At 45.9% G+C, this 20,231-nt stretch overlaps 1 protein-coding gene and 1 pseudogene across 1 annotated transcript in view; both read right to left on the reverse strand.

The window, feature by feature from the left end:
• Window positions 1–334: 334 nt before the first annotated feature.
• Window positions 335–6,525, reverse strand: LOC128402900 (TLC domain-containing protein 5-like; annotated as a pseudogene).
• A 12,194-nt stretch (window positions 6,526–18,719) lies between these two features.
• POU2F3 (POU class 2 homeobox 3) overlaps window positions 18,720–20,231 on the reverse strand; it is an 80,198-nt gene continuing 78,686 nt past the window's right edge. Inside the window, exon 12 of the mRNA XM_053367342.1 lies at window positions 18,720–19,177. Coding sequence (XP_053223317.1) covers window positions 19,138–19,177 — 40 coding nt within the window. The 3' untranslated portion in view covers window positions 18,720–19,137. The remainder of the gene's footprint in view (window positions 19,178–20,231) is intronic.

Genomic DNA, 20,231 nt, shown 5'->3' on the forward strand with positions numbered 1-20,231 from the left:
GACTGTGAAATCCAGCTGGATGGGCTTTGGCAGTGTGGAGCAGCTAGAAGAAGCCAGATCCTTGCTTCAGAGAGTCTGCAACCATCCTTGGCGTGGAGGTCAATGACAGGCAGAGTTGAAGCCAGTAAGAGGCAGAGGTAATTCAGGTTTTGTCTCCATCTTCTGCTTTGATAAGTTCTGCAAAGGCACCAGTGAGACTATGGAGGAAGAACCCACAGCCAGTGCCAGCTCCTGCACTGGTTGCAAGAAAAAAGGCAGGACACGTGGGGGCTGGCTGAGGTCAGATTGAGGAATGCCCTGTTTCCCCTACAGGCCAGCCTCCACTTGCCTGCAGGCTTTGTGGTTTAGTCCTTCCTCCAGCACTGGCATTTTCTGCCAAGTTTCATTCGAGGTGAATATCCACCCATTCAATTCAAACCATGATTCATGTCTGGCCCCAAAGATCCCTCATCTTTGGAACGAGCTCTGGAGGTCAGCAGTTCCTTGGTTCCTCCCAATCCAGTTTTTCTTATGTGAAGCACCTTGACAGTTTCCTGTCCATAAAAGATGCTTCCTACATCATAAGAGCAAAAAATTGTAGAGTTGGGTGGGACCTCGAGGGTCATTTAGTCCAACCCCCTGCAATGCAGCTGTCCCATACGGGGATCGAACCTGCAACCTTGGCGTTATTGGCACCACGCTCTAACCAACTGAGCTATCCAGGTTCCGTTTGCTTATTGCTTGATTATTGCACAACAGCCCACTGGGAAGTCAAAGTCAGCATTTCGGCAGATGTCCATTTTCCTTGGGAAACTTTCCTTTCATTTTTTCGTTCTTCCAAGCAAAATATTTCTTCGTTGTTTTCCTCCTGGCAAAACTGAGGATATCCAGCATAAATGCCCAGGACACCACATACATTGCCAGGACGCCACCCCTCAGCATCCAGATGGTGTTGGGCGAAGTCATCACCGACTGTACAATCCATGCTCCGCCGGCGATGCGCAGCCCCAGGAAGAGAAATACAAAAAGGTAATCCACCACATCCCCGATGAGGTTGTGATAGCGCCCCATCTCCCGTAGGAACCAGCGTAGCTGCAGCAGAGGGTTGGTGATCTCGCTCACGAAGACGACGGCATTGATCTCAGTGGCAGACTTGCCAATCATCAGCACGAAAGCCAGGCCACTGACGCTGAGCATGTGGTGGGAGAGCATCAGGTTGCCCTCGCTCTTGAAATAAATGCACCAGCTCAAGTCGAAGAGGAAGTATCCCAGCGACAAGCACATCAGGCAGACCTGGAGAGCCGTGTTGGGGTAGCCTGAAAAGACGAGAAAAAAGGGTCGACTGAGTTTGCCATCCTAGAATCTCAGAATTGCAGAGTTGGAAGGGACCATAGGGTACAAATCTAACGTTGCTTGAAATGATGACCCTTGCACCTTATAAGTTTCTAAACTGCTCTTTAAAATACAGTTGTACCTTGGTACTCAGACATTTTGGCTCCCAAACGCTGCAAACCCAGAAGTAAGTGTTCCGGTTTGCGAACGTTCTTTGGAAGCCAAACGGCCGACAGGCTTCCGTGGCTTCTGATTGGCTGCAGGAGCTTCCTACAGCCAATCAGAAGCCGAGCTTTGGTTTCTGGACATTTTGGAAGTTGAACAGATTTCTGGAACAAATTCTGTTCGACTTCTGAGGTACAACTGTAACAAAAAACACATTTTACACACTGAAAATCCAATGCTTTTGCCATTTGATGTCCCAGACCTATTCCCCTGCTTTTTTGAACTCAATCCTCTCCATCACCAAAATTTGAGCAAGTTCTCAAAAGAGAAACTTACCCTGAAAAGAGTATTTGGGAATGATATCAAATATCATGTTTATGCATCCAAAGGTCAGATTCTAAAACAGGAAATCTGGTTTTGAAGTGTGTGTGTGTGTGTGTGTGTGTGTGTTGCATGCATGCAAAACTTAAATCTTGGTTCTGCTCCATAACTATTCCCATAACAACTTCCAAGTTTTTAATAGCATCTCTCCCACATGCTCTGGGGGGAAAGTCATAATACAGTGACATCTCCAGGTCAGGCTAAGAGAGACCCCTGCATCTGAATTCTTGGAGAGCTGCTGCCAATCAGAATAGACATTACAGGCTGGACCAAAAGATATGTGGGAGTCAGTTTCTTAAGTTCCTGTGAAGTGTCATTGGGGCAAATAAAAAATGGCTGTGGGTTTTCAAGGCCACTGAGAATTCTCATTACTCAGATAGACTGCTCCTGCTTGCAAGCTCTTCTGCGGGAAGTCTGCTGGTGGTGCAGCTCCTGCACACCCTTCATTTAATTCTCCACTACAGCCTTGGCAGCTTTCAGCGTTGCACCGTAGGCAGGGAACTAAGAAGAACCTGCATTGTTGCCTTTCTGGCTCGGCCTGCTGCTCATACTAAGCCTTGGAATAAGCTGATGTCTGGTTTTTCATCAGCTACAAAAGCATGCCTGGTTATGCTACACTGAAAAATCAACACAGTTAACATTATTATACAATACAGTCGTACCTTGGATCCCAAATGCCTTGCGAGTCAAACGTTTTGGCTCCTGAAAGCCGCAAACCAGAAGTGAGTGTTCTGGTTTGCGAACATTCTTTGGAACTCAAACGTCTGACGGGGCTTCCATGGCTTCTGATTGGCTGCAGGAACTTCCTGCAGCCAATCGGAAGCTGCACCTTGGTTTCCAAACATCTTGGAAGTTGAACGGACTTCCGGAACGGATTCCGTACAACTTCTGAGGTACCACTGTAGTATATTTAATGTCCATTTTGTGCCTTTGCCCAGATGGTGCCCTGGGCCCCTTGATCACCCAAGCAGTAATTACACAAGTGGAGAAAAAGGGATTTGCAGCTGGTGTCAGTAGCTCAGATGTCATTCGGCCAAATGGCTTAGAGTAAGAGCAGGCTCTGAGGAATTTTTAGATACTCCCACAAGGACGACAGGTGCCTCGTGAAACAGTTATAAAGACCTAATCCTGGCGATCAGGAGCTGAACTAAATGCAAGCGAGGGCTTGCAAGGACACAGGGGAGATGACATTCAGAGCGGCAGGCGTGAATTTGTTCCAAGTGAAACAGAGGAGCGAAGGCAAGAGCAAAGAAGGAAAGTGGCAAAAGATGGTGGGTCATCTGACAGCAGGGTAGCGGAAGCACCACCATTTGGGGGTCACTGTTAAAGTTCTAGTCCTCATTGTTATGGGTGAAAGCTTGAAATCATGTTGGCAGTGTGCACTAACATGCTCAGGACTAATAAGCAATTGCAACCACCACCAAGGATATTATATCTAAATAATAATAATAATAATAATAATAATAATAATAATAATAATAATAATTTGTTATTTATATCCAGCCCATCTGGCTGGTTTTCTCCAGCCACTCTGCATGGCTCCCAAGAGAATAATAATAATAATAATAATAATAATCAAACTTTTAAAACTTCCCTAAACAGGGCTGCCTTCAGATGTCTTCTAAAAGTCAGATAGTTGTTTATTTCCTTGACATCTGATGGGAGGGTGTTCCACAGGATGGGTGCCACTACCCAGAAGGCCCTCTGCCTGGTTCCCTGTAGCTTCACTTCTCTCAGTGAGGGAACTGCCAGAAGGCCCTCAGAGCTGGACCTCAGTGTCTGGGCAGAACGATGGGGATGGAGACGCTCCTTCAGGTATAATACTGCATAAGGTTCTTGGGCATTGTTGTCCTTGCTTATTATCTGTCTGTCTGTCTTTCTGTCTGTCTGTCTTAATAATAACAACAATTTCTGAGGCTAGCAATTCGCCCCTTTTTTTGCCACTGAACCTCCAGCAAAAATAAACTGGAGATCTCAGATAACAGTTGACCTTTCCTGAAGCATCTTAGGAACTGCCATCAGGACCCACGCTTCGGAAATTGCAGAGATTGTGATGTCATTACAGGGCAAGTCTGATTTGCTCCCAGACCATGCAGACATTACGGTAATCAATCAGCGTAACCAGTGGCCATGCAGGGTAGCAAGCAATTTGCTGGATTTTGGCAGAGACCCGCGTTCAGGTCCCTGCTTAGTCGGTCATTATCACTCAGTCTGACCTACCTCACATGATTATTGTGAGCTGAAAACAGAATGGGAATGACATGCAAGTAATGTATAAAGTGCAACGAATGACTGAAAAAGTAAAAGTAGGGGCATAATAATGTTTTGTTTTCAAAGGAAGGTGTTAGAAGGTTACAGTTTACCTGTATACCAAGGCTTCCAACCTGGAAACGCTGACCCCCTTTCCCCAGATATTCAGAGAAGTGGAGGGGCTCAGTGCTAAGATGGGACCCTCTGCACATGGCCAGAGGTACTTCCTTTTTTCATTCGCTTCCATATTCTAGCACTTGTGACAAGTTCTGAAGATGAGCGCTAGCAAGTCATAGTTCAAAATAAATCCAGTGTACATTTTTAGCTGTGTAATGGAGCGTAGAAAATCATTGTGGGCACGGAGAATGAAATAATGGACCCTACCCAGCAACATGGACTCTCTGCTTGAAACAGATAAGGGGAAAACATCTGCACTAATCAAACCCACATTCTATGGAGATATTATTTATATAATTTCAAATATCATTTCAAAAGTACTAGAACCTTGCTGTTAAAAAGAAGAAGAGGTGGATAAAATCCCAGCAACAAAAGCTGAGAGTTGTAGGAAGCAGAAATTCTGCAGGGGGTGGGTGGGTGGGCACTGCCGCAATCTGCAACTATAAATGGGGTAATGCATTTTTTCATTTTGCAGAATTTACAGGCCAGTTTTTGGCACGTCTACTCAGAAGTAAGGCCCAACAAGTTCAATGAAGTTTCCTCCCAGGCCATCAGCTTTCCACGACCAGGTGCCTTCCAGATGTTTTGGACTACAACTCTCACCAGTCCAAGTTGGCACAGTCGTGCTGGCTGGTGCTGATGGGAGTTATAGTCCAAAAGAGCTGGAGGAGGGCACCAGGTTGCAGAAAGCTGGTGCCTAGGAATGCGGTCTCCTGTTCTCCTTCAATCGGCTGATCCGGGACAGAGGGGTGAAACTGGGAAGTTTATGTCTACCAGAGGAAAGAACAATTATGGCAGGGTAGAGGAGCGAGGCAAGAAGACTCAAGTGAGCTGGATGGAAGGCATGGCAGGAATGGAAGCGGCGAAGTGGATGGACCCGGGAGTAGACGATAAAGTGCAGGAGTAAGACATCAGGTGGAGATCAGAATGGTGGGAACCTGGGTTAGGAGAAGCAAGGACAAATGGGAGTCAAGGGTCTGAGCTACAAAACAGGAAGATGCTAGTTGGAATGTCATAGCCAAGCCACTGCTCTCAACGCAGAGAATGACTTATTCCGAGTCAGACTGTTCATCCATGTGGCTCAGTATTGTCTCCAGGGTCCTGGGCAGGGGCACATTCCCAGCCCTACCCAGTGATGCCACTGGGGATTAAATCTGGGGCCATTTCTGTGCATAGCAGATGCTCCAGCACTGAACTGCAGCTCACCTTCTCCCAGATATAAAATGAGGATGATGATACAGACCTACCTTTCAGGGGTCATTGTACAAGTTACAAGTGAAGCTCTTTGAACATCCCAAAGCGCTTTATATAAGTGCTACATGGCATTATTTGTACTCAGTGAACAATAGAGATGGGAATGCTTGGAATCTGCCTCCCAACCCCCACAGAAAAACTAAATTTAAAAAATGCCCCATATCCTAATTTTCTCTAAGTTCATAATAAAAGAAGTTGGGGAAGAAACTGGAAAAATGGTAGGGAAATGGAATTCTCCACCCTATTTTTCCTGGGATGTTTTTCCCCCTGGGCCTTCAGATCTCTAGGAGCAATCAGGGTTGCAAATCATACTCTCAGCCAATGGTGTAGTGGTTAGAGGGTTGGACTAGGAGATCATTCATTCATTCATTCATTCATTCATTCATTCATTCCTGCTCATCCATGAAGCTCACAGGGTGTTCTTGGGCCAGTCACAGTCTCTCAGCCTAATGTACCTCTCAAAGGGTTGTTGTGAGGATAAAATGAAGAGGTGGAGAACTGTGTATGCCACTTTGAGCTCCTTGGAGGAAAGATGAGATGTAAATGGAATGAATGGATGGGTGGATGAATAATGTCACAGTGGAGCTGTGCTTTTGGGATGCGGATGGCATAGCAGGCAGAGGTTTAGCCGTGGTGAGCGAGCGGAGCAACTGCACCCACATTTGACCCCCTGTTACCTCTGACAACCCCCTTGAGGATGAATCATCTCTGCGTACCTGCATGAGTCAAAGGCCAGGGTCCGTCAATCAAAGCGATGTAGCCGGAGAAGAAGGTGACAATTAGCCCGTGCAAAAGGGTGACCAGCCGGCAGCTCCATTCGGGGCTGCGATGCTTGTTCCGGTACAAGAAGCCGCCATAGAGCGACAGCCAGACCACAAGGCTGCAGATCACTTGCAGAATGATGATGATCATAATCTTGTAGCCAAAAAAGAGTGGGGAGAGAAAGGTATGGATTAAGTCAGGTACAACTGGGGACTTAAGGAGCTGACGACTTCTGTCCCATTGCGGTTTCATTGCAATCAGCGCTGTTTCCACTCTGCTACAGTTCGGCTTCTGCTAGAATCAACATTATGCATCTCACTATCTGCCATTGTTGAAACTTATGTACAGTGGTACCTTGGGTTAAGTACTTAATTCATTCCGGAGGTCCGTTCTTAACCTGAAACTGTTCTTAACCTGAAGTACCACTTTAGTTAATGGGGCCTCCTGCTGCTGCCGCACCGCTGGAGCACGATTTCTGTTCTCATCCTGAAGCAAAGTTCTTAACCCGAGGTACTATTTCTGAGTTAGCGGAGTCTGTAACGTGAAGCATATGTAACCCGAGGTACCACTGTAATTAATTTCAAGATTAATTTCAATTGATGGGGAAAATGTCAGAACCAGTGCAGAAAATAATTATTTGTGTAAAGTTCAGAGACCAAGAACAATTACAGTGAATACCAAGCATATTGGCTTGCATGATTTCCAATTGTGACCTCGGACGAACTTGCAAATTTTGGGATTGACCAATAGTTTGACTCAGTATATAAGGCAGCTTCCTATGTTCCTATGTCTTAAGGGAAGGGCTGTAGCTCAGTGGTAGAGCATATGCTTTGCCTGCAGAAGGTCTCAGATTCAATCCCTGGTATTTCCAGGGGGGGCTGGGAGAGACCCCTGCCTGGGGGGAAACCCTGGGAAGCCACTGCCAGCCAGTGCAGATAATATTGAGCTAGATGGATTGATTTGGTACACAGTAGTTTCGGACATTCCTATAATTGCAACAATAATATTCTGAATGCTGAAACCTGCCGTTGCCTATTCAGGACACTGTATTTGCAATAGCAAATAAGCAGCTATGATGGTGGGCATCCCTAGCTGCAGGCTTTGACTTGGTTAAACTTTATTCTGCCTTTATTTTATTTTTAAAGCCTAGCTTTAAAATCTGGAAAGTCACTGGCTCTGTGAAACAAACCCTGGTCGTTTGTGCAAGCAAAAGAATGTAGAGCTCAGGCAGGAAAAACACAGAGTTCATCCCAGTCATATCAGTGCCTTGTGTGAGCAGATGGCCCACATTGCCCAAAAATTCCACACCAAATAACCTGAATTCTGAGAGCTGTAGGAATTATGCAAATTAACAGAAGTTATGTAAATACGCTTCCATTTCATGTTATCATGTGATTCATATTATTTTGCACAATTCTGATTTTGTTAGGGGATGGTAGTTCCTCAGGACACTGATCTCTGTCCCCTGATTGCTGGAAATGTTGAGTCAACCTTGCCATGTCCAGATTTCAGCCCAAGCTGACCATGTACTTTGACGCATTCTGACTCAGCCATAAGGGCTAGAAACTTGCCCTGATTTTTTAAAGCAGAGATTCTCAAGATGTTGATTACTGCCTCCAGGACCAAATGCTGCCTTTTTCTGGAGACACACAAACAGGGGCAGCCTGTCCTGCTTCGCTGCCTGAGGCAAAATGAGAAGGTGCTGCCCTTTCTCAGTGGAAGCTCGGCTTACCAGAGTTGTGCAGCGGCAGTGGCTTTCCGTAAGATCTCCAGTGGCAGGGGAGGTGGGGTTTCCATGGGGGCACTGCCTCGTGGGATTCTGCCGCTCGAGGCAGCTGCTTCAGACTGTCTCTTGGGCTGGCTGACCCTGTTTCTACATAGCCCTGCCTTGCGCATTATTTGTTTCAAAAATGCAGTGGAAATCTTAAAGGTGGACCTCTTCCCTTTAAGTAGGGTATGGGGCAGGGGGCACCTGCTGTGCTTTAAGAAATCCCAACTACTCTCTTGCTTAAGGGAAACTTGCTATACAGGTTCCACAAAACAATGGCCTGTTTCAATATGTAAAGGGACGGCCATTCAAGTGGTTACTTAATTAGGTCAACCACTTAAAAACATCCCTTCATGATTTTTGATCTGCTGAAGAATGACAAGAGGATGGACTCCGTGCATATTTCCCCAGGACTTGACTTTCTGTGCACAATCACTGTTAAAATATGAGTAAAAGTTCCCTGGAGCTGTTTGGAGAAAGAGGGAGAAACTGGGGAAACTAAATCCACCTTTTGCTTCCCCTCCCCAACAGCTGCTTGGTGTCATCACTCATCACCTTTAACCAGGGTTACACAAACACAAACTCAGAGCCTATGCTGCGAACATTATCAAGGCGATCAGCCCTATCCATTACTCTTTTATAGGGTACGTGGGTGGCACCATGGTGTAAACCACTGAGTTTCTTGGGCTTGCCAATTGTAAAGTTATCAGTTCGAATCCGCTCGGCGGAGTGAGCTCCCCGTCCCAGCTCTTGCCAACCTAGTAGTCAAAGCATACCAGTGCAAGTAGATAAACAGGTACTGCTGTGGTGGGAAGGTAAACGTCGTTTCCATGCGCTCTGGCACTCATAATGGAGTCCTGTGAGCTGGAAGTGATTTAGTCATGCTGGCCACATGACCTGGAAAAGCTGTCTGTGGACAAATGCTGACTCGCTTGACATCTGAACGCAGAGAGGAGTGCCATACCCCATAGTCTAATTTGACTGGAATTAACCACCCAGGGGTTCTTTACCTTTCTTTTTCTTTTTACTCTTTTACAGAAAGGCATTTTCCTTTATCTGAGTTTTCTACAGCAGTTGACAAAGCTGTGGGTGGAGCATGGGGAGGACTGCAACCCTGGCACAAAACTGAATAAGCAAAGGAAACAAGACCCCAACCGGGGGATCAAGTGAGCCTTCTGCTCATTGACAATTTCAAAATGGATGGAGTTGCAAGAGACACCATCTAGTGGCTCACCCTCGTAATCACAGTTGTCAAATCTGGGCTGGGAAAGGGGTTTCTATGAACTAGGAGTTGGGCATTTGGTCTGAGTACACACTCCAGTGCTGGTTTGGGATGCAGTGTAAACACGATGTCAGGCACAATCCATACCTACCCTGTATGCAGTGCTAGTTTTCTAGAGGAAGAGGGGCCAGAGCTCACCATGAACTTCCCCCTCGTTCTCTTAGAATGGCAATGGTGCCCACCTAAGTGGTGCCAGAACTGAGCTCCGATGAGATCTGACTGAAAAAAAGCCCTTCCTCTATGTATCCTTTCATTTCTTAGGAAATGCTGCATTTTGATGCGTTTCCCCCTCAAGCCAGCTTTATTCCAAATAGAGAAAAAGAATGACCCAGCTGTGTTTTAGGCCAGTAATGTGTACACAACCTTAATGGTTCTGGTCCCCAAAGTTTCTAGCAGCAGAGATATGACAGGCACCCTCACTTTTGACTTCCAGGTCTCTCTTGAAGACTGTTTAATGCCAACAGGCCTACACACTTGTTTAAAATGATCTTGAGGAGACAGTCGTCTTAAAAGCTTATCATCATCATCATCATCATCCTCACTAAAATTTGTATACTGGCCTATACCCGTAGGTCTCAGGGCAGTTCACAAGATAAAAACACACGATAAAAACACAAAATACACAACAAAAACAAAAACAAGAAGAACCCAGTAATTTTGCTGTGCGGTGCCCTGATGCTTTGTGAGAAGGTGGAATATAAAAACGTTTACACATAAATAAGACCAATCTCTGGTAGGACATGAAGATCAATGAGCTAGCAAACAGCTCCGTATAATCTGTGTGTTTTCCAGGTATTTTTTCCCTACTCTTTCCTCACCTCCTTCTGCTACTTAGCCCCTGGTGAGTTCACCACCCCTACAAGCAAAATGAAAGTTACAGGGGCACGATTCCCACCAGGTACTCACAAACAAGTTCCTTGAAACAGGAATGGCTGTGACTCCACCAGCAGTCCAGCAAACAGCCAGTGGCCTCCTCTGTAACTTCTTGCTGAATGAAGGACTGTATTTCTCTCAAAGGGCTTGCAGAGCTCGCACAGAAACTCAGGAAGCAGTTTTAACTTCCTGGTCCCAGTAGCATGGAGGCCAATTCCCCCATGTGCATTATGAGTCACTGGGCTCCCCAGTCTCTTATAACCTTCCAGTTGAGGGCAGGTTGGCTTATTATGACTGCTGGTCCTTCACATTTCCTTTTTATGACAGGCTTACTACGTCTGTTGCCGGGCAAGTAAAACCAGATTCTTTTGTGATTATACTTTAGAAGGACCTGAGTGAAAAAGTGCTGGTTGGTGAGGACAATTGGCTGTTAGGAGGAGAATAGCCCTCCTCCTCCTCTCTGGGCTCTTTGGAATCAGATTAGGGTCATTATACTTACCAAATGGCTTTGCGTATGCTTTGCAGGTGTGGCCCCAGATCAGATGGTGTCCCAATGGGAAGGTGGCTGTCAGTGGCTACTAGTCACAATGGCTACATATCCAGTGCCAGAATGGGGCCACATAAGGCCAGGAGATGAGCCTTCTGCATCCGCCAGTGGCCCATCTAGCCCAGGATCCTGTTCTCACAAGGAACCCCATGCCAGACGGGTGGCGCTGTGGTCTAAACTACTGAGCCCCTTGTGCTTGCCGATTGGAAGGTCAGCGGTTCAAATCCCTGCGACGGATTGAGCTCCTGTTGCTCTCTCCCAGTGCATGCCAACCCAGCAGTTCGAAAGCACACCAGTATAAGTAGATAAATAGGTATCACTGTGGTGGGAAAGTAAACAGCGTTTCTGTGCTCTCTGGCTTCTGTCACGGTGCTCTGTTGCACCAGAAGTGGTTTAGTCCTGCTGACCACATGACCCAGAAAGCTGTCTGTGGACAAATGCCAGCTCCCTCGGCCTGAAAGCGAAATGAGCACTGCAACCCCATAGTCAACTTTGGCTGGACTTAACCATCCAGGGGTCCTTTACCTTTACCTTTTTTACCTGTTCTCTCAGTGAGTGCCCAGATGCTTGGGGAAAACCCCTTAGGACATGAGCAGTGGTGAACCTAAATTTTTAGGGCCCTAAAGCCCTAAAAAGTTATGGGAACCCCTTCACAATTGTTAGGGGGTAGGCTTCCCTGTACAGTCACACCTTGGAAGCCGAATGGAATCCGTTCCAGAAGTCTGTTTGACTTCCAAAACATCCGTCTTCCAAGGCTCGGCTTCCGATTGGCTGCAGGACCTTCCTGCAGCCAATTGGAAGCCCCAGAAGCACTGCCAGATGTTCGGCTTCCAAAAGAATGCAAATCGGAACACTCATTTCTGGGTTTGCGGTGTTTGGGAGCCAAAACATTCGACTGCTAAGGCACAACTGTATAGGGAAGTTTTTAATGTTTGATGATTTACTGTGTTTGATGTTTTAATTTGTTTGCCCAGAGTGGCTGGGACGACCCAGTCAGATGGGTGGCATATTATTATTATTATTATTATTATTATTATTATTATTATTAATTATTATTATTATTAACCAGCAATGAGGTCTGGGTAACCACTGTTATCTTCTTCAAGGGGGTTGTTTACGTTATAACATTTGTCAGACTTTTGACAAACAGTTAATCGATTTGAGTTGTGTGACTCAGATTGCTTCTACGGTACTAGACCCATTTTTTTAAAAAAGCAATGTGGATTAAAGTCACTTCTGGGGCCACTCTGGGATTAGGGTCCCTGAAGCTTAAACTCCATTAGTTTCATATAAGGTCTGCCCCTGGACCTGAACACCAGAACACTCTCCCCTCCTGTGGTTTTGAACAAGCGGTTTTCAGAACAGTCTCTGAAAGCGGAAGCAGAGCATAGCCATCATAGCTAGTAACCATTGATCGCCTCCACGAATGTGTCTAATCATCTTTTAAAGCCAGCCAATTTGGTGACTAATAGTGCCTCCAGTGGGAGTGAGTTCCATAGGTTAACTCTGTGCTGCGTAAAGAAGTACTTTCTTTTACCCGTCACAAATCTGCCAACATTTTGCTTCGTTGGATGCGAATACATTCTAGTGTTATGAGATAGGGAAGCAAATGGGGGCCAAGGGATTTTTTTTTGGGGGGGAGTTCTTGCTTCCCCTCAGAGCCACCCCCTGCTCTGAACTCTTCCCCCCCAAAGGAAGAATCACAAGCCACACCACCTGCCTCTAGAGTTGTCAGGAGTCCTACATAAGAAGAGCCTAGTTGCTGCAACAGACCAAAGTCCAGTCTCTTGTTCTCACAGGGGTTGACCAGGTGCCCAAGTGCCCACAAGCGAGATCTGAGTGCAACAGCACATTTCTGATTTCTAGTCCAAACTTGCCTTTATGGAGGGAAGGACAAGCTTTCTCCATCCATCTGTGCTGAGTTGTTGTTGTTCTTAAAATTTCTATAGCCCTCCATGGATATACGCAACATAGCAACAAACAAAAACACTGGGAAAAGAGGAATGCTTTTGCCCAAACCATCCTAAAAGATCTACATTGGCTCCCAGTACATTTCCCAGCACAGTTCAAAGTGTTGGTGCTGACCTTCAAAACCCCAAACAGCCTTGGCCCAGTATACCCAAAGAAGCGTCTCCACCCCCATTGTTCAGCCCGGACACTGAAATTCAGCTGAAATCCTTTCTGGTGGTTCCCTCCCTGCGAGAAGTGAGGTTGCAGGGAACCAGGCAGAGGGCCTTCTCGGTAGTGGCGCCTGCCCTCTGGAATACCCTCCCTTCAGATGTCAAGGAAATAAACAACTCTCTGACTTTTAGAAGAGATCTGAAGGCAGCCCTGTTTAGGGAAGTTTTTAAAGTTTGATTTATTATTATTATTATTATTATTATTATTATTATTATTATTATTAAGAATCCCATGAAACTGGTTGCCTAAACCCAACATGCTACATGCCCCAAATAACTAGATGAAGAGGTCATTGCCCACGTTCTGGCATTGTCTGTATCATTAAGCACCAACTGCTGGCAGGAAGTTAGGGTGGAGTTGCCGTGTAACAGGATCCAAGGTAAGGGAGGAGAACAACAACAACTGAGGGCCACCTCCCTTGTGAGAGGAGCAGAAGATGAGCAAACCACATAGAAGGGATGCCTATCATAGTGACTTGATAGGCTGACAGCATCTCAAGCCATTATGTACGGTGCTGATGGCTATGGAAAACATCCTGTGCCACCTTCTTGAACCTGTTGCCCTCCAGATGTTTTAGACTAGAACTCCCTTCACCTGGCTGGCATCCTAGTGCTGCAGTCCTTTGCTGGAATAAGAAGAGCCTCTGCCCTGATATTGCCGCTGTCACCAAATAAATGTAAGACCGTACCAAAGGCCCATCTAGCCAAGTGTTCGGCTCAGAAGCAGCCAGCTAGATGATGCTCCTGAGAAGCTCACAGAAGTTTGGGGGTGAAGACAATATCCACCCTGTGCCGTTAGTTCCCCTGTAGCTGGTATCCCAAGGTAGATTGCCTTTGGACATGGAGGTTTCGCTGAGCTAACATGACTAACAGTGATTGGCAGACCACAAATTAACCTAACCATATAAGCCAATGGTGACTTTCATCTTTTGAGCCTAGTCTCCACATCTTATAGGGTGTCCTTTGCTTAAGAAACTCCTGCCAACCTAGCAGTTCGAAAGCACGTCAAAATGCAAGTAGATAAACAGGTACCACTCTGGCGGGAAAGTAAACGGTGTTTCCATGCGCTGCTCTGGTTCGCCAGAAGTGACTTAGTCATGCCGGCCACATGAGCTGTACGCCGGCTCCCTCAGCCAATAAAGCAAGATGAGCGCCACAACCCCAGAGTTGGCCACGACTGGACCTAATGGTCAGGGGTCCCTTTACCTTTACCTTCTGCTTAAGAAAAGACTTTGCCTCCTAGGGCAGAGGTGCACAGGAGTTGCCACTCCTGCCCTGATTTTTGCCTGATAGCTCACCAGGCATTGGACATATGCTCACACCCCAATAGCCTTAAGGATGAGACACTTTTAAAAACATCAATTGAAAACTGAGTTTCTTGAGATGCTGAATGTTGCACTCTATATTCATGTGGGCGCCCGGTATTGACACACTTCTCAGGTTATTTACATTTGACACATTTAGGTGCCCGCAAATCCCAATGGAAATCAATATGGGTTTAATTGTTCATGTATGTCCCATAATTATGGATTGACAAGGGATTAATTATCCCTGGATTGTGTACAGCCAGATGCAATCACCTGAGGAGCGATCACTTTTCGCCTCCATGACACCTACATATGAGAATGACAGCACAGGAAAACCATTCAGCATATATCTAGGAAAGCAGCAGGTTGCCTGACGATCACCAGTCAGGACACTCTTTGTCACAAGATTGGTGGTTACATTGCATGTCATCACCCAAGACTGGGTAGTGGAGTTTAAAGTACTGGTTGCCTTCCACAGCACGGGTGGGGAGACTTTTTCAGCCTATGGGAAGCATTTGCTTCAGGGTAATCTTTTGGGAAGGGACGTGGGTGGCGCTGTGGGTTAAACCCCAGAGCCTAAGACTTGCTGATCAGAAGGTCGGCAGTTCAAATCCCTGCGAAGGGATGAGCCCCCGTTGCTCGGTCCCTGCTCCTGCCAACCTAGCAGTTCGAAAGCACGTCAAAGTGCAAGTAGATAAATAGGTACCGCTCCCGCGGGAAGGTAAATGGTGTTTCCGTGCGCTGCTCTGGTTTGCCAGAAGCGGCTTAGTCAGGCTGGCCACATGACCCGGAAGCTGTATGCCGGCTCCCTCGGCCAATAAAGCAAGATGAGCGCCACAACCCCAGAATCGGTCACGACTGGACCTAATGGTCAGTCTAGACCTAATGGTTACCTTTAATCTTTTGGGAGCCACATTCTAGTGGTGGGCGGGGCCACAGGCAAAAGTGGGCGGAGCAACGACTGCACATTTTACATTAATCACATTATCATATGCATCATCCATGAGACCCGGGGGAAAATGATTTGCAGGTGTGCAGGCATACCACATAAGAAGATCCAGCATCCTCTTCTCACAGATGCCTGTGGGAAACCTAGAAGCAGGATTCGAATACAAGAGCACTCTCACCTCCTTTGGCCTCCGGCAACTGGCATTCAGAAGCGTCCCTGCCTCTGCTCGCCAAATGCCAGATCCAGGAACTGTGCTGGAATTCCAGACAGCTGCAGAATCCTGATCTGCAACAGCCAGTCCTCTAAGAAGAGCGAGAGAGTCTGGGCAAGTTATGCCGACACATGTTCTCTGATCGCTTAGTGTACGGGTTGGAGGGAGGAATGGTCAGCCTGTAGTAAGACCACTGATTTATTCAGTCTTGCCCACCCACCCAGGACCAGTTTGGAAGCCACCTTCCTCCCTAAATAAAAGTCATGGAGGTGACATTGAAACAAGGTTGCCTGTAAAGCCTATTTATATCACTTTAGTAATCATGGCTTATAGCAAAGGATCTTGGGAACTGAAGTTTATTCCTCCCAGGGCTACCATTCTGAGCACTACAACTCCCAGGATTCTTTTGGGGGAAGTCATGGGCGTTAACTAGATAACAGATAAACAGCCTCGTTCTGTAAGGAAATGCAACTTTCTGCATTGATCTGATAAGGAGGTTCCCAGCATTTAAAAGGAATTTTAATGAAATCAAAACAGTGCACAAACACACACACACATAAAAAGAGGCACAAAATCTTCAAAATTCACACCTGAGTTATACAAACTGTTCTCCCAAAGAGAGAAGAGTGGAAGACACAGAAGATGTAGGGTGGCGGAAGAGAAACTATTTACAATACAGAAAATATCTCCCCTCCCCCCTTAAACAAACATCACGATTGCAATCACGGCGTTAGACAAAGTTTCTTTTGCATCGGAGCTAATATAAAAACCCAATGGACAGACTGTTAATAACAATAATTAAAAAACAAACAAAACCCAAAACATAAAAGAACAGAGGAGTACAGTTCTAACGGGCTTGGAGCCATCAAAGTGGTAATAGTTTTATATTCATTCCTTGCCATCAATGTGATGGCAAAAAAAGATCTACAGTGCAAGAGAGGCAGTTGTCTAAGGCAGGAGTTGGGCAGCTTATTCAGCTTGAGGGCCACATTTCCCGCTGGGTGGGGGCCACTTGCCAGAAGTGGGCGGGGCAAGGGGCAAAAGTGGGTTGGAGAAACGAATGAAATTTTTACCTTTGTACAAGCAGGCTAGTTTCTGCACACGATCACACATTCCCCTGCCTCTCCAGGAAAGCAAAAAGGCATTGGGAGACTCCAAGGACACATTCCGGTCAGGTGAAAACATCTAAGGAGTGTGCAGAGCAGGCTTGGCGAGGGGTGGAAAGGCACGTGACCTGGGGGGTGGGGTGGGGTGTTGTTGGAGAGAATGCTGAGAGCCAGATAGGCCTGGTTAACCCCCTCTCCCCACCCCAGCCCCGAGGTTCCTGGTCACTGGTCTAAGCAGCAAGTATGTTGTGAATAAACAGAACTTGCTCTAGAAGAGGTCAGCTGGTTTCAGAGGCTTTTTCCAATCTACTCATTACATAGCAGATGTGCACCACCGTCTCTGTGTGCACATTTAATGGAAAGCAGCTGGGGGAGGTGGTGAGTGTGCCTGGAGGAGGAAAGGCTGCTTCATCCTTTCCTCTCCAAACTTTTCCCAACCCAAAGGCTGCCTCCACCCAGTTGCTTTTCCAGCCTTCAGGCTCTGAGTATGGGACCCTAGGTGGCCTCTTTTCCCAGGAGCAGACTTTTGCTGACCTCCTCCCTCCCATATGCCACACAATTATTTAGTATCGGGGTTAAAGAAATGACTCATCCTTTTTATTGCTACCAGCAGCAGCTCTGGCCCAGTCCTGGTAGCTTGGGAATTGTACAAACTGAGCGAAACAGGGGAATGAAGATTCGATTTGCATGTCTAGTGAGGAATGAGCAGGTCTGTCAGTTTCACTTTCTGTCACTTTCTTGTTTTTCCAACCCAAAGGTTAAGTTCTCCCCATGTTGACATCGGTTTGTGATTTTTTTCTTTTTTCTAAAAAGTCATTGTGAAAATTCACCACTTTTTTAGTGCAAAATTCTCCTAACCGGCACATTTTGGCAAAGCAATCTCTCCTAATAAAAAGCATTTTTGTAGGTTATCTTCATGACTATATGCATTTTTATGCATGCTTTGCCCTAGTCTTCTACACATTGCTTGGCTGCAGAACTCCCCTGCAAAATTTGGAAACTGAGAATTTTGAAGGATGGCTGTGCTTCAGTTTGTGCATCATTTTGGAAAGTTCAGTTAGGTAGGTTTTCCTTTGGATGCAAACTGAATCAAATTTCTTCCCCACCCCAACAACTTAGCATGTAAGTATGTGTAGCCAAACTCCAGGGGTTAGAGGCTATTCAACCTATTTCCGTGTTTTCTATTTACTGTTGCCCCTCCTAGTCACATTCAGATCGAGGGAGTGGTAGAATTGACTTAGACCGGCTCACAAGCAGTTTTGTCCAGTCAATCTTCCCCACCAAAATGTTTCACTTGAATGAAAAAAGGGAGGTGTCTACATGACTAGATATGTGTGCTTATTTTATTTTTTAAAATAACTTGTAAAATGGTTTCAAAACTGCTTGAGATTTTTAAGTTTGTGAAGATGAAATGTATTAACTTATCAAGGCATTTGTCCAGTAGACACCTGGGCAAATCTGGACTTTTTAAGGTACAGCTTGAACCGCCATGTGTGGGAAAAAATGCCTGACTTGTTTAATCAGAGTTCCTCGTGAGAGACCATTTAAATATATATATATATATTTAAAAATTAACACATCTATCACAGGCATTGGCAATTCTAAAGCACAACCACCCAAATATTGGAGAAGCAAGTGTCTATAGATAGGCAAGTTGGGTGAAAAAGTGCCCATTTGGTGAATATACCATCCAAGGTTGGCCCAAGATATTTTGCTACCTGAGATGCAGGCCCAGATGGTACCCTCCCCATGTCATTCACTGAAGCCAACCAGATTGGTAGCTGTGTTTTGCTTCAATGTCAGCAAAGGAGCAATCACCCTCCATTGCAGCTGGTTAGCTTAGGGGATACAAATGAGACTAACTACATGTGTACAACCTCACTCTGCCCAACGATAGGGTCGGCCCTCACTCTTGAACAATTAGATGCATGTCAATCCCATGTCTATCTTGCTCCCCAGAAGCTTTGGGGTCCCCAAGTCCCCAGCACAAAGAGTCTGGGGATCAAAACCTGCATGCATCCAGATCACCTAAACATTCCCACAATTTTGAGCGAATGCATCGCTCACAGGCAATCCAAGCACAGCTATCTTGCTCCAGAGCACCACCTGCAGGACACTGAAAATGCCAATCCTGATTGAAACCTTCAGGAAATCTAATTTGGCAGCCTTGGCATAGCTTAGGGGGTGGGGATCTTTCGGTTTAGATGGGAGAATGGATGCGTCTTCACAGTTGCCTCCCAACAAAAAGCATTTACAAACTAGAGAGAGAAGACAGAACCACTTCCCCGCTGAAGATCGCCAGGCATCAGTTACAGAGCAAAAGGTTTAGGCAACCGGATGCAGAAGTGCCTGAGGACAACATGATGCGAAGGGCTTATGCCATGTGCATGCACCGTTGCCACGTGTCACCGTTTTAGTCTCTTTGACAGTTCTGCTTGCAAAGTCGCTGCCATCAAGTGAGGTTGAAGGGAGACTGGTTGTGACATGTGGGCCGTGCATTTGACTGAGCCACTGTTCCCAAAGAAGCGGGTCCATAGCACAAAAGTTCAGGCTCCTTTTCTTTTTCTGCAGAGAAGAAGAAGGTGGAGTTGACTGTTCTTTGAGGAATGGGGCTTCAGTGGAGGTAGGTGGGCTGGTTCCATCGGTACCAGGATCTGCTCACAAGGATAAACAGAACAAAAAAGACACAAAGGCAAAACTTTAGAAACTGTTTTCTCTGCAGAAAGAGAGAGAATGCATGTCTATAAAAACTAGATGTGTGTTATGTTGGAGGGGATGCCAGGAAACAGGGTATTGTGTTCACATGTGTTGGGGGTGTAAATATGTACAATTTTTTTTGGCAAAGGGTGTTTAAGGAGATAACAGAAATCACGGGGTTAAAGCTGACCAAAAGTCCAGAGGTAGCATTATTATCAGTTTATGATGGGGTGGAAGGTTCACAGGCTATTTATTGACAGCTGCATGAATTATTATAGCTAGGAGTGGAAGGGGCAAACAGAATATAAAACAGAAAAATGGTACAAAGAGGTTTGGGATATAGCTATTAGTGATAAATTAACATGTGCCTTGAAGGTAAGATGGGGAATATGTAGTAGAAATGATTTTGAAGAGATATGGAGGGTGTTCATAGAATTTGTATTGTTGAAACAGAAAGGGGTCAAACCATCGCAAGAGGTGTCAAAATTTTGGGAGGTTGGAGAGATATAATGGAATGGTCTTGGTGGAGGTGCACATTTTTATGCTTATTTATGTATGATTGATTGTTAATTTAATAAAAAAGAGCAAAAAAAAGACCATAAAAAACCTAAATGGGCATACATGATCAGGGCCAAACTGTCAGGGCATACATGATCAGATTTCTGGTCTGTTCCTATGGTGAGAATTGAGACAGGGACGAGCGATGGTGTTGGCAAGGAACTAAGGCAGAGCTTTCCAGACTTTTCATGTTGGTGACACACTTTTTACAAATGTATAACTTTGCGACACAGACATTCATTTTTACTAGCAAGCCAGAGGTTAAACAAACCCCTTTCCAGCCCCAGGAGGAGCGCAGGGAACGTTCGCGAGACACATTTACACACTGTAGCTGACACACTAGTGTGTTGCGACGCACAGTTTGAAAAGCTCTGAACTAAGCTAACAATCACACCATTCTTATAAAGAACATTTTAAAGCACACCCTCCCCCAGAGAAACCTGAGATAACTGT

The sequence above is a fragment of the Podarcis raffonei genome, chromosome 15 (assembly GCF_027172205.1).
Source record: "Podarcis raffonei isolate rPodRaf1 chromosome 15, rPodRaf1.pri, whole genome shotgun sequence".
NCBI classification, from domain to species: domain Eukaryota; kingdom Metazoa; phylum Chordata; class Lepidosauria; order Squamata; family Lacertidae; genus Podarcis; species Podarcis raffonei.